Source organism: Moschus berezovskii, chromosome 15 (genome assembly GCF_049115385.1).
Source record: "Moschus berezovskii isolate FMDL1 chromosome 15, NW_MosBer_1.0, whole genome shotgun sequence".
Taxonomy (NCBI): Eukaryota; Metazoa; Chordata; class Mammalia; order Artiodactyla; family Moschidae; genus Moschus; species Moschus berezovskii.
Genome location: NC_142474.1, coordinates 42,017,069 through 42,033,398, shown reverse-complemented (window position 1 = coordinate 42,033,398; position 16,330 = coordinate 42,017,069). Strand labels below are relative to the sequence as shown.

General features: G+C 52.9%; 2 protein-coding genes across 9 annotated transcripts in view; both read right to left on the bottom strand.

Moving 5' to 3' along the window:
* The window catches only part of APMAP (adipocyte plasma membrane associated protein), a 91,156-nt gene extending 85,475 nt beyond the window's left edge, over positions 1–5,681 (bottom strand). For all 7 annotated transcript variants that reach the window (XM_088844022.1, XM_088844017.1, XM_088844020.1 and 4 more), the window contains exon 1: positions 5,536–5,681. In XM_088844022.1, coding sequence (XP_088700148.1) covers positions 5,536–5,627 — 92 coding nt within the window. In that variant the 5' untranslated portion in view covers positions 5,628–5,681. The remainder of the gene's footprint in view (positions 1–5,535) is intronic.
* A 5,517-nt stretch (positions 5,682–11,198) lies between these two features.
* Positions 11,199–16,330, bottom strand: part of ACSS1 (acyl-CoA synthetase short chain family member 1) — a 44,091-nt gene continuing 38,959 nt past the window's right edge. For both annotated transcript variants that reach the window (XM_055431010.2, XM_055431019.2), the window contains exons 11-14: positions 16,153–16,280; positions 16,014–16,077; positions 13,937–14,055; positions 11,199–12,684 (exon numbers count right to left, since the gene is read on the bottom strand). In XM_055431010.2, coding sequence (XP_055286985.1) covers positions 12,505–12,684; positions 13,937–14,055; positions 16,014–16,077; positions 16,153–16,280 — 491 coding nt within the window. In that variant the 3' untranslated portion in view covers positions 11,199–12,504. The remainder of the gene's footprint in view (positions 12,685–13,936; positions 14,056–16,013; positions 16,078–16,152; positions 16,281–16,330) is intronic.

The window sequence follows — 16,330 nt, the reverse complement described above, 5'->3', positions numbered from 1 at the left end:
GCTGCCAGAAGGACGGGACCAAGGGTCACGTCTGACCCCAAGCCTGAGGTCACCGCTAACAACACCACCTGCTGAGCACAGGAGGAGATGCCTGGACCTGGAGCCCAGAGTCAGGTTTCAAACACGCTGCACAAGCTGACCATGTCTGCTCTACTGGGGGATTTTGGGGTGAAGGCAAACACCCAGTGTGGCCCCTGCGAGCCTGCACTCAGCACCGTGTGTCCCACTTCATCCCAGAAGAAGCCCATGGCAGCGCCTCCTATCATGCCTTCCATGGCTCAACAATACAAAAGTTTTCCACTCATCTACTAATGGACACTCGTTGGGAGGGGAGATGGGAAGGGGTTACTTAATGGCAACAAGGAGTATCATGGGATGAGGACAAGTTTTGAAACCAGAGAAAAGTGGTGGTTGCCCAACAGTAAACATCACTGAACTGTGTGCACTCTAAGGAGGTTCCTTTTACGTTATGTACCCCACCTCAAAAAGACGTTAATGGTGACGAGAATGTTCACTTAGACTGTGGTGATTTGTCACTTTAGCAAATCTCTCTAAATAAGCTAAAAATCCCTGAATTGGACATTCTAAACCAGTGACTGATGATACACGAATTACAGCTTCACAAAGATGTCCACAAAGTAAAAATCAGTGACCACCCGTCCAGAGGCTGGGACACGTGCCACTCAGGACTTCCTTGGGTGCCCGGTCTGTTAGTGCGACGACCACAGCCGGCGACTGCAGGGGCAGAGGGTGTCTGCAAGGACTCGGGGCAGGAATGACATGGTCCTGTGGTTCCTTCAAAAGTAGAGTCCCAAAAAGAGGGCCACATGGTACTGCACAAACCGTCCCTCAGAGCCCACAAGGAAGGACAGGTGTTCTGCCAAGGGGGCTGATGTAATCAGCCCGACCCCACCCCGCAAAGAGCTGCAAGCCCCTGGGAGAAGCTGCCTTGTGCAAACTTACCAACGAAAGTGGTGACACTGGCCAAAGTGTTCCTTTCCCTTTTCCTTGCCAAACATATTTCCACATAAAATAGATCCTTCCTGTCTAACTTGGACTCTATGCTAACTCTTCTTTTCTATGTGGTAGTGTATATTTTAAAATCTTAATTTAGGAATGTGATTCAGAGCTCGTGGCAGCGTGCTTGAAGACCTGGTTGCCCCTTCCTAAAGCGGGGAAAACGAGAAGTCCAGCCTGGATAGAAAGTGACTGCTGGCAGCTAGAAAGGCGGCTGGAATTTTGGCAAAGCTTCACGTCCACACGGTCCAACCAGCCGGGCAGGTTCTAGCCCTAGTTGTTCCTGATGTGTGGCTGGACACCGCCGACCTGATCCAAACCCTCTCCAGGGAAAGAAGTCCATCAGCACCCTGGCTGACCGCCAGCCAATTCCTATTGGAAAGCTCTGTACTGGGTCAAGTTTTAGAACGGGCAGCTTGGCCCCACGCTGTTTACTTCCTCACTGCAGGCTGAGACTCTAGCTCTGCAAGGCCATCAAACTCCAACTTCACATATCCAGTAACTTGACAAATGGCCCAAACACAAATTTTTTAGCCATTCAGAACCCGCCTGCTTTATGTGTTCAGTGAAACCTTCCCAGACAGTGGCTCGGTTCAGTTCAGTCACTCAGTCATGTCTGACTCTTTGCAACCCCATGGACTGCAGCACGCCAGGCCTCCCTGTCCATCACCAATTCCCGGGTTTACTCAAACTCATGTCCATTGAGTCGGTGATGCCATCCAATCATCTCATCCTCTGTCGTCCCCTTCTCCTCCTGCCTTCAATCTTTCCCAGCATCAGGGTCTATTCAAATGAGTCAGTTCTTCGCATCAGGTGGCCAAAGTAGTGCAGTTTCAGCTTCAGCATCATCCTTCCAATGAATATTCAGGACTGATCTCCTTTAGGATGGACTGGTTGGATCTCCTTGCAGTCCAAGGGACTCTCAAGAGTCTTCAACACCACAGTTCAAAAGCATCAATTCTTCAGCACTCAGCTTTCTTTATAGTCCAGCTCCCACATCCATACATGACTACTGGAAAAACCACAGCTTTGACTAGACGGACCTTTGTTGACAAAGTAACATCTCTGCTTTTTAATATGCTGTCTAGATTGGTCATAACTTTTCTTCCAAGGAGTAAGTGTCGTTTAATATCATGGCTGCAGTTATCATCTGCAGTGATTTTGGAGCCAAAGAAAATAAAGTCTGTCACTGTTTCCCCATCTAAGGTTCATCAACTTTTTGGCAGGCACATCTCACTGCTGGTTCCTATGAACTCAGAGTCAACTACAGTTCTGCGTCTGCTCTGTAACTGCCCGACCACACACTGCACTGTGCTCCATTGCGAAGTCACGTCTAACTCTATGCAACCTCAGGGACTGTAGCCCGCCAGGCCCCTCTATCCACAGGATTCTCTAGGAAAGAATACAAGAGTGGGTTGCCATTTCCTCCTCCAGGGGAATCTTCCCAACACAAGGCTCGAACCGGCATCTCCTGCCTGCGTCTCCTGCACTAGCCAGTGGATTCTTCACCACTTGAGCCACATGGGAAGCCCTGCACACCTGCACTATGTCCACTCATCTGAAGGACCTTCCGTTTATCCAAACCATCTTCACCAACAAAGTGCTGCACAGCCTATCCTACTCTCTTCAGTCTGTGCTGACACACCCCGGAAGGCCAGCCCCCTCCCTCCCAGGTGCCATCCGGGAGGTCAGCTTGCTTGCCCCAACCCCTACACCTGCACCCTCAGAGCCATGACTGGGATGCACAGAATCTAACAACTACCAACGGCTCAGTCACAACTTACAAAATCCTGTCAAATGGTATTTAATGGGGCAAAATGTGGTGAAGGGTGTCCTCTAATGGCTTCTGCACACAAAACATTAAGGCCTCGAGGCACAGACTGAAGTCCTGACCCACATGCTCCATGAGATCAACACAGACTTGTGAGTTCAGGCCCAAATCCACAAGAGACCGGAACCCCAGGTGCTGAGGTGATCCCTGGAACCCGAGACTCACACACAATGGCCCAGTCCTTTCAAGTGACCGCGCACAGCATTGGTTCACTTTCCACAGTCCTTCATACCAGGGCTCCGAGACTGCAAGCATTGCTTTTGCACTGACACCAAATTGAAAACAAGGTAAAAGAGCAATTTGAAAACACACACCCAGGGGAAGAGCTAAGAAAACTCTGGAATCCTGGCTCCCCACCACCTCATGAATTACAACAGCCCCAGCTGTCTCTCCCCACTGCCTCCCTTATGGTTCAATCTTAAAAAGGAAAATGGACCTACGAGAGATTTTTAATTAGTCTGAAACCCTTTGGAAGCTTATTGAAAAAGAAGCTGGTAACTTTTCAACTCTTCATTCCTAAACAAATATACATGGACATTAAACAGTTGTTCTCTCCTCTCAGACAGAACTATGTTCCAAAAGGGAAGGAATCCTTTCTGGGTTACAATCACTCTGTCAATAAACTTCTTAAACCTGTGGGGAAACTGATGCCAAATGACAATCATTAGAAACCTGCACTGGGGACTTTCCTGGTGGTCCAGTGGTTAACACCCTGCAATCCACTTCAGGGGGCACGGGTTCAATCCCTGGTCAGGGAACTAAGATCCTGCGTGCCACGGCCAAAAAAAAGATTACTGTTCAGATACAGACACTCAACAACTTTGAAATAAAACATTATCTCCAAAGCCTAATTTTAAAAATACACTTCTCATTGTCCAGAAGCCAATTCTGTCCTTCATTTGTCTTCATGTCTCTTGCGACTCCATTCCTCTGTAAATTTACCAAACCATGTCACTCACAAAGACTTCAATGACCTCACCAGTAAAACAGAACTAATGCCACCACTCATGCCAGAAGCCAGGAGACTGGGTAAGGTATCATTTAGTGTTCCATCCACTAAAATCTATTGTCCTGCTTCTGTAAGTTGAAGCAGCAAATTTCCTGCTTCTGTAAATTGTCCTTTCTTTATTCTATTCAGCACATCTAAAGTTTACTATAGAGTCATCACATTTCTATTTCCTTCAGATTCCTTTTCTTCACTCATTATACACAATACTTTGTCTTAGAGTGAACCCTCAAATTTTAAGGTAATCAAGATGACAGTCAGATGAACTACTAGAAACCACTACAAAAGAAATGAAAACTAGAAAACTGCATGATAAAAATAATAAAAAGCTAAAGAATTACAATATACACATAGGAAGGAAGGTGGGTGACAGGAAACAGACTGTTACAAAGATCCAGAAGAGGATCAAAGAGAAGGGGAAAACACAGGAAAGCCAAGCAAATGTCTTAAATCAACAGAAAGCAAAAGGCACCCAGGGGAAGACTAGCAACAGGTGAGGACTTTGGAACACAAAGTAACCCTGCCATTGAGGAGGAAATCCCAGAGAAACTGAGAAACAATTAAATTAACTCTGCCCCCTGCCCTGGGGCCTATAGGGCAAAGCAAAGAGTTGGGCCCATCCAACTACTGCCCTTGGGTGCTCTATGCCCTGTGCCTCACAGCAGACCCAGGCCAGCTGCCCCCTGGTCTCCTGGGCACAAGTGTGTGGCAATGCGAGTGGGCACAGTTGCACAGCTCTGCTAGTCCCAGTCTGTCTGCTCTGAAGGCCCCTAAGTCATCAGCAGATGATCTCACAATATCCACAGTCAAAAGGGTGACCGACTGTCATTGTCTGCCCGGGGTCAGCACTGAAAGTCCCACATCCTAGAATCCAAAGCAAACCAGAATGGCTGGTCACCCCACAAAGAGGAGTTTATTCCCGACCTTTCCACTGGTCCCGGGACTCTTGCTCATGAAAAATCTACTCCGAGAATCGTAGCTTTTTAGAGACCAAACACTCCTTCCTTTCATTATCATCAGGGAATAAATTCAGTCTCTCTCAGCAAAAACTGCTGCATTCAACATATACCACACCCAATGGCACGGCAAAAAATATCCCAATGTTACCATCAACATATAAGTCAATCAGTTCCAAACTTTGAACCTGGATCTACGTGGGGCCTCTTGGTTCTTAAAAACCCAAAGTTATGCCACTCGGGGAACAAAGTTAAGAGGAGAATTTTAAGACTTTAAAGGCTTATGGTTCAGTTTCTAGCTAACAAAGCAAAGTATATTTACACTCGGGAAGGTTAGAAGAAGCGAAGTTGGGAGAAGATCTGATATTCCCTTTATCAGGCACCAACACTGCCGCTGCCCTATGCATGTCCGTCCCTACAGGGAAAACGTGCAAGGCTGGACCCTTACAGAAACTGCCCAAAAACGTCCCTTCTTCTTCCCGCTCCTTCCGAGAAGGGCAGGTGCGGAAGCGGCTCCGCGGACGCCCCTGCGGCAAAGTGCTGCAGGGCCGAGGCCGGGGGGCTCTGGGGCCGGGCAATGACGCAGCGGCGGGGCCGAAGGGCCTCAGGTGCACCGCGCGGCGAGAGCCCGCTTCCACCCGCGAAGCGAGGCTGCCGAGGACTAAATGAGGCGCCAGCTGCTGTCGCCGCCTTGGTGGCACGGCCCCGCTCCAGTCCCGGCCTACCTGCCGCCCTTGGCCTCCGGTGTCCGGTTGTCGTCCGTGACCACCTGCGGCCGCAAGGGCCGGCGCTGCCGCAGCCCGTCAGCCTCGGTCATGATTCTCAGCCGCCGGTCAGCTCCCCACCCTGACCACCTCCCGCCCGGCGCGCGGAAGTGACGACCGAGGCTCCGCCTCCCCGCTCGGGCGCGCGCGGGAGTGACGTAGGGCCCGCCCCTTCCGGCCGCCCGGGAGTTGGTAGCTGCAAGGCTCTTTGGCGCGAGTCCTAACCAGCGCGCGGTCCCCGAGGCGGTGGCGGCTTCCGGGGTCCGGACTGCAGCGTCCCCGCCCCCGGCGGCCCCGGCACCTCATGTCCGATCTGACCGCGAGGCGGGCCCACGGGTGGCGGGCGGGACGCGGCCCCCGCAGCGGGAATCCCGGGGCCGTTTCCGAACCGGCGGGGTTGAGGGAAAGACGCGCTGGAAAAGGGCGGCTGGTCGTGTCCGTCTTTGTGACGGCCACAGCGACGGTGGGAGGTTTGTAAGCGTGTGGCCGGGTCTGTCGCCGGGCGCAGTGGGCAGGCCGAGGCCCGCGCCCGTCCACGGGCCCGCACGAGGTCCTCCCGGAGGAGCCGCCTTTAGCCGGTAGTCAGACTTGGAGGTATTGAGGAGCACTTGCGCCGAAGGGAACCAGCGAGCTCGTGGAGGCGTTTGGCAAATGAAGGAGTGAAAGATGGACGGGATGGGAAAGACACTGGGAGGGGGCTTTTCCGGCAGAGGAAACCGAGTCCTGTTACTGTGCAGCGTCTCCAGAAAAGACCGCTCAGAATGAAGCCCTGAGAATCGCATTCCTTGCTGCTCCACGAGGCGGTCCCCAGGCCAGCGTGCTCCCCGGGCCTTTCTGGGTGCTCGGGGTAGGGGGGCGTCAGACCCCCGCACTCGACTGCCCCCGAGAAAAATCTGCAAGACCCAGCGTGAGGGGATGAAGCGTTCTTGGTGAATCGAGGTCTGCAGGGTTCCAGGTTATATAATTAACACCTGGGCAACATCTTTGCTGATGCAACCAGGACGCCGCTGTCCCAGGGATGGGTTTTAACAGCGCTTCAGGATGGGCCCCTTCCTGCCTGTCTGGAGCATCGCTCCCGCCCTGAATCCTGTGTTTCAAACACTCAGGATTGCTTGCTGTTTCTAATTCTGTGCTTTCCTGCCTTGGTCCCTATTCCTTGTCTCTCTGCTACCGTTTTCCTTCACTTCCACTTGGACAAAACCATTTTTATGTCTCAGGACCCATGTCATTTGCTGAAAATCCTTCCCCTAATTGCACAAGCAGGACACCTTCTTTGTGTCTAAGGCACTCACACTGGAGTTTTTTGTATTTCACACCAACTGGAAACAGGAACATGGCGGTACAAGAAAATAATAAAAACAGGTTTATTGAACTTGTTTCAGCAAAGAAATGCACCAGAGGACACAAGTCTCCTCCGGACAGCAGTGTAATGGAAGGGTCTCCGAGGGGTCTGGGCTGGAGTTAACCATAGATGGTCTTGGCAAGGCTGGGTCAGAGTTTGTAACCAGAAGAGTCACTGGAGGGGGTCAGTGGTTTTGTCTTGGGGCATGTGCTCTGCACAAGGAGCTGCGTGTTGCACGCCACTGTTTAGGCCTGGTTTCTGTTCAGGTGTCGTAAGAAGCTAAATCAGCACTAACCTCTTAAGTTAGTGCTAGTTGTGGTTTCTTCTTAGAACCCCGCACACCCCTTACCCTCCAGGAAAGCCTCCATCCTGTTCCTGGCAGGGGGGATTGGGCCCCCAGGTTGGTTAGATCAGGTTCCTGAACCTCTGCACTGTTGACAATTTGGGCCAGATAATTCTTTGGAGAGAAGAGAGGGAGGAGCTGTCCTGCACATTGTAGGGTGTTGAGCAGCAGCCCACCTACTCTTGGCTGCACCCTGAGCCTGGGGCTGAGGCCCACTTCCAGCGGTGCTGCCTTCCCAGTTGCTTGCTCTTAAGTCATTTGGGCCAGGAGGACCGTCCCAGCAGCGAGACGCCACAGTCTCTTGAGGCCTTCAGTGTCAGCAGCTGGACCCAAAGGCATAACATGAGGGTGAAAATAAACATGTTTGCCAGGCAGCAGTGACAAATGCCCTGCGGGTTGCTGTGATTGCAGTGCCATCACTCCTTAAGACTGGAGTTCTTAACTTTAGCTGCACGTTAGATCATCCAGGAATCTTTGAAATATACCGATGCAGGAGATGTAGAGATGTAGGTGCAGAGCCCGGGTTGGGAACTTCCCCTGGAGGAGGGCATGGCAACCCACTCCAGTATTCTTGCCTGGAGAATCCCATGGATAGAGGAGCCTGGCGGGCTACAGTCCGTGGGGTTGCAAAGAGTGGGACACAACTGAAGCAACTTAGCACACACGTACACATACTTAACATTATACTGGGAGGGAATAAATAATACAAAGTAGTATGTAAACAACCTCAGTAACTGACAGGAAATGCTTAAGTGAAATGGATGCTGGAATTCAGAACCTTTAACAGGTAAGGAACATTATGCATGACTTTCTATTCCTGTGATGGCAGATTAGGTAATAGAGTCACACCTACAGTGGGGACAACGATGAACTCAACCACTGAGCCCAGCATGGTGATCACGATCCAGGAATGACAGAGGCCCAGGGCTGGGAGCCACTTTTTCCCCAAGTGCACTCAGGTCTAGAGGAGGAGATGAGAGGCTAGCCAGTTCAGAGACCCAGGTGTACTCCTGAGTCCTGGGAGGTCAGCAATGGTTGTCATGGCACTCATTTGCCTGCTTTCCTGTTTCACACCCTTATCCCTCATGCTTGTTCCTGGAATCACATTCCTAAGTAAGTCACATACAAGCCTTTATCGCAGCTCCTTCAGGGCAGGTGAGACCGAGGCAGGAAGAGAGATGAGAATGTGAGAAATTGCGGGAGACGTGTGTCCTCAGAAGAGAATAACAAAAATTATATTTAAAGATACAGTAAATGACTGAGATACTTCTAAAACTGATTCAGGTGGACATCAACCCACAGACTCAAGAAGTTCTGTGGAGCCCAAGCAGGATAAATAAGTTTTGTGAAATGAAATACCGTGAAACCAAGGACAACTGGGATTCACCAACCAGAAAGGATTTGTTTGCTTGGTTTCACCGTTATGCAGCAGAATTCCCAAACAAGGATGAAGGAAAAAGCTCCTTAACTCAGGTTAGAGGTCAGCACCCTGCCTCCTCCCACCAAAGTCACCGTCTCCCGGAAGGCTTACCGTGGGCCTGCACCTGCCTTGGCTCTCCCCATCCCAGATAGCATTGCAAAGACCAATAAGATGCCTTCAAAATTATAAAAGTTAAATATTGATGCTCCCCTAAGCTCTCAGGAGGGGTCTGAGCATGGAGGTCAAGGGTGGAGTCAGACAGGCTCCATCCAAACCCAACTCCACCACCTTCCCACCTCCTCTGCCAAGTGGGACAGGTGTCTCTCCAGAAGGCGCCATGAGGGTGAAGTGGGCTGAGTCGAGCACCTGGCAGGGCCTCCTTCAGTGGCAGAAGTGGTTTTGTTGTTTTGTCTTAACTCGCATTTATTTTGGCTGTGCTGGGTCTTCGCTGCTACTCTCTGGCTTTCTCTAGTTGCAGCAAGACGGGGCTACTCTTGGCTGCGGTGTGCCGGCCTCTCTTGCAGAGCATGGGCTCTAGGCACTCACGCTTCACTTGGGGGGTGTGTGTGGTGGTGGCGTGTGGGTTTAGTTGCTCCACAGCATATGGAATCTTCCTGGGCCAGGGATCAAACCCGTGTCCCCTGCAATGGCAGGCAGACCACTGGACCACCAGGCAAGCCCCATGGAAGCATTTCCATAACGACATGGGGTATCTTGAGGGCTGGAGGTGAGGGCGAGTCAGTCTGGGAGGACTTGAATTAATTGCACTCGAGTCAGGCTGAGGCAGTGGAGTGACAGTTGACACTACCACTCCTGTTCCACAAGTGCAGCCACTGTGGGTGACCCAGGACCAGCATGTGTGTCCTGGTTTGCCTGTGTCACCTTGAGATCTGCCATTAGGTCGGTGTCGTGCCGTCACAGCAGTGGTTTCTCTGTACCTCTGGTCCCTGCTCTGCTTCCACGCCATCAGTCACCCATCTCCGCTCTGCTCTCTGTTGTTGGTGGCCCCAGGTCAGGTCTTTGTCAGTCTTGACAGAAGAGGTAGCGCAGGGAGGGAAGCTTGGGGCTGAGTTGGGCAGGACAGTGTGCCCCACTGCATCCCAGGCGGCCCTGCTGGAGCTCTGTCCGAGTCCTCTTAGAGGCCAGGCACGCCACACAGCCAAGAACTGTGACGCCAGTGTTGCCGAAACTTGGCCTGTTTCCCAGTGCCAAGTAGAGACACGGAGACTGCGTTCTGGATGAAGTAGCAAAGAGTAGCTTTATTGCTTTGCCAGGCAAAGGGGGGGCAGAGTGGGCTAATGCCTTCAAGACCAGGTGACCCCCCCTGGAGGGAGTAGGGAGGCATTATAATGTTCAGAGGGCAGGGCAGGATCAGCTCATGGAGAGTTAGGTTGGTTGGCATCAAGGTGGAGTTTCAAGTATCATCAGCCTTCTGGTTTCAACCAGTCTAGGGTCTGTGTTCTTGGGATCAGCAGTTTTCACGCGGAGGGGATCTACTGCCTGTAAAAACAACTGAGGAATGAATGTGTGTCAGACGTTTAGCCGTATCTTTCAGGGAACTGAGAGTTCGATAGTTCTGCCATAACAGCTCCCTGACCCAAGAGCTATTCTTTGCTTCTACATCTTCACATTTCCCAATCATTAACTCTTGAATCAGCCTTTTACTTCAAAATACAAGGACACAGGGGCTTGTACATGGTTTCCCTGGGAATGATGGTCACAAGCCCCAGGAGACTGAGATCAGGGTGGCTTCACCAGAAGGGGTACGCTGGGCAACTGGACTTGTTAAAAGTCGGCCTGTAACCCTCTCCCACTGCCCTGCCTGGGGCCAGACTGCTGTGGCTGGGACTTCCTAGGCAGCCAGAGGTAGATCCAGGTCTTGCCCGGGTGAGCCGCCTTCATAAATTCAGCATCCTCCCAGCCTCCTCCCCACACCTGGGGCTCCGGAGGGACACTGTCCCTGGGCCACCGGGCTCCAGCTCTGAGAAGCATTTCTCATCCCCACCTCTCAGGGCACCCGTTCGACGTGTCTTTCTCTGAAGCCTGCCTCTCATCCACCGAAGGAAACAACTCCTGTCCATCTCTTGGTGGCGGGGAGGGTGGCGCTGTCTGGGTGGGCTTCTGCCCCCTCGAGCTCTGTGCTCTAGATCAGCCCCCACGGCTGACAAGGGGTCTGTGTGATCCAGCCTGGTAGCTCCCAGCCACATGGCACCTGAGCATTACTGGCTGGCGCCACTAAGGAACTACATTTTTAGTTTGTTTTTTTTTAACATATCTAACTAGACACGTGTAACTAGTGATTGGCCAGCACCAGTGGTCTAGAGACATATTAAGTTAGCCAAATAACAGCCTAAGATAGGTGAGGTTCCTGGAGTTGTACTTCCTCCAGGAAGACAGTGAATTTTTTAAGTTTTCTCTTTTGAGTGAATGGGTCTCTTCCAGTTTTGTTCCAAGGATTATATTCAGCAACCAAAAATAGCAATTTTTTTTTTAATCAGAAAACATCACCACAAAAAGAAGAGAATGAACAAAATAAAGCTTTATTTGAAAGGCCCTGCAGATCATTTTGAGGCCCTGGTCACTATCCCAGTTTATAGTGAAGTCATTTCCCCAGTAGTGCCCTGACTATAATGAACCAAGTCCAGCGAAACTCTACAGGTGCAGGTGTGGGTTCTGTTACAGCCGTGCACTACAGCCGAGGCCACCCATCCTCGCCTGGCCACCCAGCACAGCCACAGCAGGTGTTAAGCAACCCGATGCCCTGTGAACACCTGTACACCTGCAGGGTACCGCCCACTGTGGGGCACAGGGCCGGGTGGGGGCAGCCCTCCCTGTTCTCCGGGACCCAGCTCAGCAGGCCATCCTCCCCTTGATCCACAGGTGAGCCCTCATGTGCTTGGCTATAAATAGATACTTTGCAGTCTACCAGTCCACATCATTTTGTTAAGTCCAGAGGACTCAAGGCACATTGGCAAAGGGAAAGACTGGCTCAGAGCAGGGAGGTAGGGCGGTTATCAGGGACCCAGTTTCAGCTGCATTAGTGAGTCCCCAGCTTCCCTGAAGAGCCCCAAGAGTGGAGCACACCAACCGGCGGCTAAGAGGGTCCCAGGCCAGTGGAGGGTGATCGTCCCAGACCACAGCCTGCACAAACACACACGACCAGAGCCCATCCCCACAGGTGCTTCTAGCAGCTAGGTTTCATCACACACACACACCAAGAAGTGGAAACACACCAAAAATAGATGCTGTGGGCTTGAGAGGTTTCAAGATAGCTGTGTTAAGACAGAGGCACAAACATTTCCAACTTACATTTCCAACAGGCCAAACAGTAACCCAAAGTGCACCCTCCAGCCCGCCACGCTTCCCCACGAGCGGAGGCAAAATAGGAGCTTTTCATAACTGTTAAGAAGAGTGTGTACAAGTAAAGCACACACTGCACGTGTGTGGGCACCATGTTTCTTCTAAAATATAAAAGTATAAAAATAAAATCTTCATTTGTTTCTAGAAACATCTGGAGGAAACATGACTGCTGTTTGCTCCCAGTCCACCTGAGCAGACACAGGGGCTCCACCTTCCTGTGCTGTCAGGGAGACAAGGGGATGGGCTTTTCACCAGGAAACCAGATTCGGGACAAGTGGGAGGACACTCGCCGTGGGAGGACACTTGCCCTGGGCAAGGACCTGTCGTGGGTCCCCGGGAGGGGAGGCGGGGACTTCAGGCTTCGCGAGGAGGGCAGCCTGGGTTCTGCTGGGGCATCTAGGAACAAGCCGACCCGGGAGCTGTGTTCTAGGAGCACACATTAGGGGCCTGGTCTCAGCAGAGCCATCACTTGGCACCCCCCCGCTTGTCTTTGTACTCCTGGTAGGCACTCAGGATCTCCGTGATGACACCAGGGTCCTCCAGGGTGGTAGTGTCCCCCAGGTCCTGAGCTCGGCCTGTGACGATCTTCCTCAGGAGCCTCCGCATGACTTTTCCAGACCGAGTTTTTGGAAGACGCTTCACTACCTGGCAGGGAAGGCGCAGCATTAGCCTTTGAGTGGTGCTCCGACTCCCAGCCGGTGTCCAGCTGTACTGAGATGAGGGTGTCCTGGAGGAAGACACCCCTCCCCGAGGACCCAATAGGAATGGCTGAGGTGCAGCAGCCCCCACGCCCCCCAGAGAGCGGCGGAGCTGTGGCCTCCGGTTTTATTCTCCAAGCTGCATCCTAAGTCACTTCAGTCGTGTTTGACTCTTTGCGACCCCACGGACTGTAGCCCACCAGGCTCCTCTGTCCATGGGATGCTCCAGGCAAGAATACTGGAGTGGGATGCCGTGCCCTCCTCCAAGGGATCTTCCCAACTCGGGAATCGAACCCACATTTTTTATATCTCCTACATTGGCACGTGGGTTCTTTATCACTAGCTCTATCTGGGAAGCCCTTGTTCTCCTCCATCTGGACCTAAAGCTGAAATCATCCACTGCCAGCTGAATCTCCACCACGGAGGCTCTACCCATACCTGGTGGACCTCACTGCTGACACCCATTTCTCCCACCAGTTAAGCTAGGAAGGCTCTCAGGTGACAGCAGAACCAGGTGTTTGAGGGGCACCTTGTCTCCTCCCCTGGCTGGGACCATAGTTGGCTTTTCTAACATAGAAGTAGGAGCTGCTTGAGAGGAAAATGTCATCTTGCTCAGTGTTTGAAACTTAGTGTTTGACATTATCCAACCACAGGCATTCAATGTCAAGGCAATACATGAAGGGCTACATTTAGGGCCTATAACAGTGGCCAGTCCTTAGAAACTTAGTCATCGACGGGGAGTTCAGGTGAAGCTCTGATTACCAGGCCAACAGTGTGACTCGGACGGCACCAAGCGAGGCTGGGCCCTCCTGCCTTGGAGGTCTAGCTCCCAGCTAAACAAGGTCATGGGCTGGTGTTGAAAGAAGGATTGAAAAGCCAGGGGGGCTGAGAAGATGGCCCAGTCCTTCCCCAAAACCCACCCCAGCAAAGGCTCCCAGGCAGATTCTGGTGGCATCTCCCCACCAGCCCGGGGACATCTGGTCCGGACCAAAGCCTCTCTATTTACAATCCCTGACCCTCTGCAGCCCAGCCAGGCCTAAGTCCCTGGCGCTGTCCACACTGATACAGTCTCCTCCCCCATTCCAAGGATGCAGCAGCCACCCCCTCACCCACCTCCTGCTGCCACCCTGTCAATGGAAGGAAGCAGAAAGGAGGCTGAAAAGCAGCACCTCAGTGGCCCCTAAGGGGCATCCACTCACCAGAACCTGATCGGGCACTGCGTACTTGGCGATCTTGTCGGCCACCACCGACCGGAGCTCCTTCACCACCACATCCACATCACCCGCATCATCTTTCAACACAACGAAGGCGAAGGCGGCTGGAAGGAGAGCAGAGGTTCAGACCACGAACCACCTCCCAGGGCAGCGTGTTTTACACAATCGCCGTTAAGTTCAAAGGGGTTTTAGATCAGAGGCCAGTGCACCCGTGGCCACTGGTCCCTGTAGCTGCCTCCCTGAAGATGCATTTTCATTCAAGGTGGAAGTGACTCCAGCGGCTCCTCTGAGTGCCCCGGGGTGGCGGACACATGTGGAGAGACCCTGGAGCTGTGACTCACCTCTGTCCTTAACGCCTGTGACACAGCTGTGACATGGGCTGTCAGAGACTCACTTTCCACCGTGTACCCCGGGCATGGAATCACTCCCCCAGCACTAGTCTGTGGACCTGTGTCCAGCCCGTAGGCACCAAACCCATAGCTATTTAAACGCAAGTTCAGTGTAAAATGAGCTGGGAGCCACTGTGCGGCCAGCACAGATAAATGGCTTGGTCGGCAGGAAGCTCTGTTGGGCTGTACTGGTCAACCAATAGTTTAGCATAAACACCAGGTTTTGTTTTCAGTACTCCAGCGAGGATCAGAGGGGCTCCCGGGGGGTCTCCTTAACTACTACGTCACATAAGGACCCAACTCCATTTCTCTCGTGTGAGCGGTCACTGTCCCAGGGTCACTTTGGACAGTCTGACCTGCACTGCCCCCTCCCTCCGCAGCTCCCTTCACATGCAGCCTCCATATTGCTCGCTGGCCTGCCTGTGCCTGCCCCAAGCCCACCCCTAATCAAGGCACCCACGAACCCTGCTGAGCCGATCCAGCTGCCTCTCCCCTCTCCCTGGGCCCCTCCAGCATGTGAGCCCACAGGGCAGGGACTTAGGTCGCTCCCTAGGTCTACGTCCTAATCACACAAGACCTGGGGTTCTCCCCTCCACCAGGTCAAGTGCAGAGAGAGTGGGGAAAAATACACACCCACAGTTTTTGTTGTTCATGTTTTATAAGTGGACAAATGCTCAAATGTGTTAGAAATCAGGAAAATGCACATAACCATAGCCGATACACAAATTCTCTCCCAAAGCCTGGCAGGCAACACCCAGAGCCACTAGGAGGCAGGGGAGACTGGTGGAACGTGGCATGGCCCAAAGGCCCTAAGACACACACACGAGGACTTGTCCTGTCTCATCCCTTCAACCCCTGGCCTCCCACCCACCTTGAGTCTCAGCCAGTTCACAAGGGTGACGGCCTCATGGGCATGTCCTTCCATGGTAAATGAAAATGCTTTTTTAAAGCACTTAATAAATGTTCAGTTTTCCTAAAGGTTGGCTTAGAGACAGTGAGTAAGTCATAGAAGAGCAGCACGCAGACATGGCCGAGAGGCTGGTGATGCTGGGACCCCAGGAGGAAGTGTGCCTAGACTGCTCCAGGCAGAGAGCTCCATCTGTCCTGAAGAGCAACACGGAGAGCCACTCAGGCCAGGCCAGTGTGGCCACTGCCCGCCTGGCATTACAGCGCTCAGATGAGCCTGCCCCTTCCCAGTCCCACCGCTTAGAAACTGGCAGGCTTTGAAACAAAGTGTGTGTGAGGATCAGTCCTGTCACGAGCTCTGCACTTCCCTGGCCCATCTCTGTGCAGGGAAACGCAGATCAGACTTCCCCAGAGAGAGTCTGGGGTGTTGAGGTGCCGTGACGTGCGGTCAGCGAGGGGCACTTGCACACATATCCCTAGCAGGGCAGCCAGGGGAGCCTGTAGACCAAGAGGAAGCTCCCCGAGCTCGGCTGGGCCGACAGGTCAGGGCTGCTTGCCGCGAGTGAGTGTACCTCAAAGACAGAGGAGCTGAGGCACTGCAGAATCCGGACTTTTTTCTACCATTCATGCTGTTCGGCCCCCTCCCCCAAACCCCGCTTGAGGGAGGGATGAGCCAGCAGCCTGACCCCAGGGAAAGCCCTGGCCGCACCCATGAGTCCGTGCCTCCTAGAGGCCCTGTCCCCAGGGCCGGAAGGTGGGAGACGCACCTTCTCCCTTGATGTCGTGTGGGTAGCCAATGACGGCGGTCTCGGGCACCGCTGGGTGGTCAGCCTGGGCAGGACAGAACACGCAGAGGTGAGGCACTGACTCAGACTCAGCCCCCAGACCAGCGGCGGTTGTGCTCACCATAGCGTCCTCGATCTCCGCTGTCCCCAGCCGGTGGCCGCTGATGTTGATAACGTCATCCATGCGCCCAGTGATCTCATAGTAGCCCTCCTCTGTTCGGTAAGCCCCGTCTCCCGTGAAGTAGTAGCCTGCACCACAGCATGGGAGTCGGCCCCAGCTCCCAGCCAGGACCGGTAGG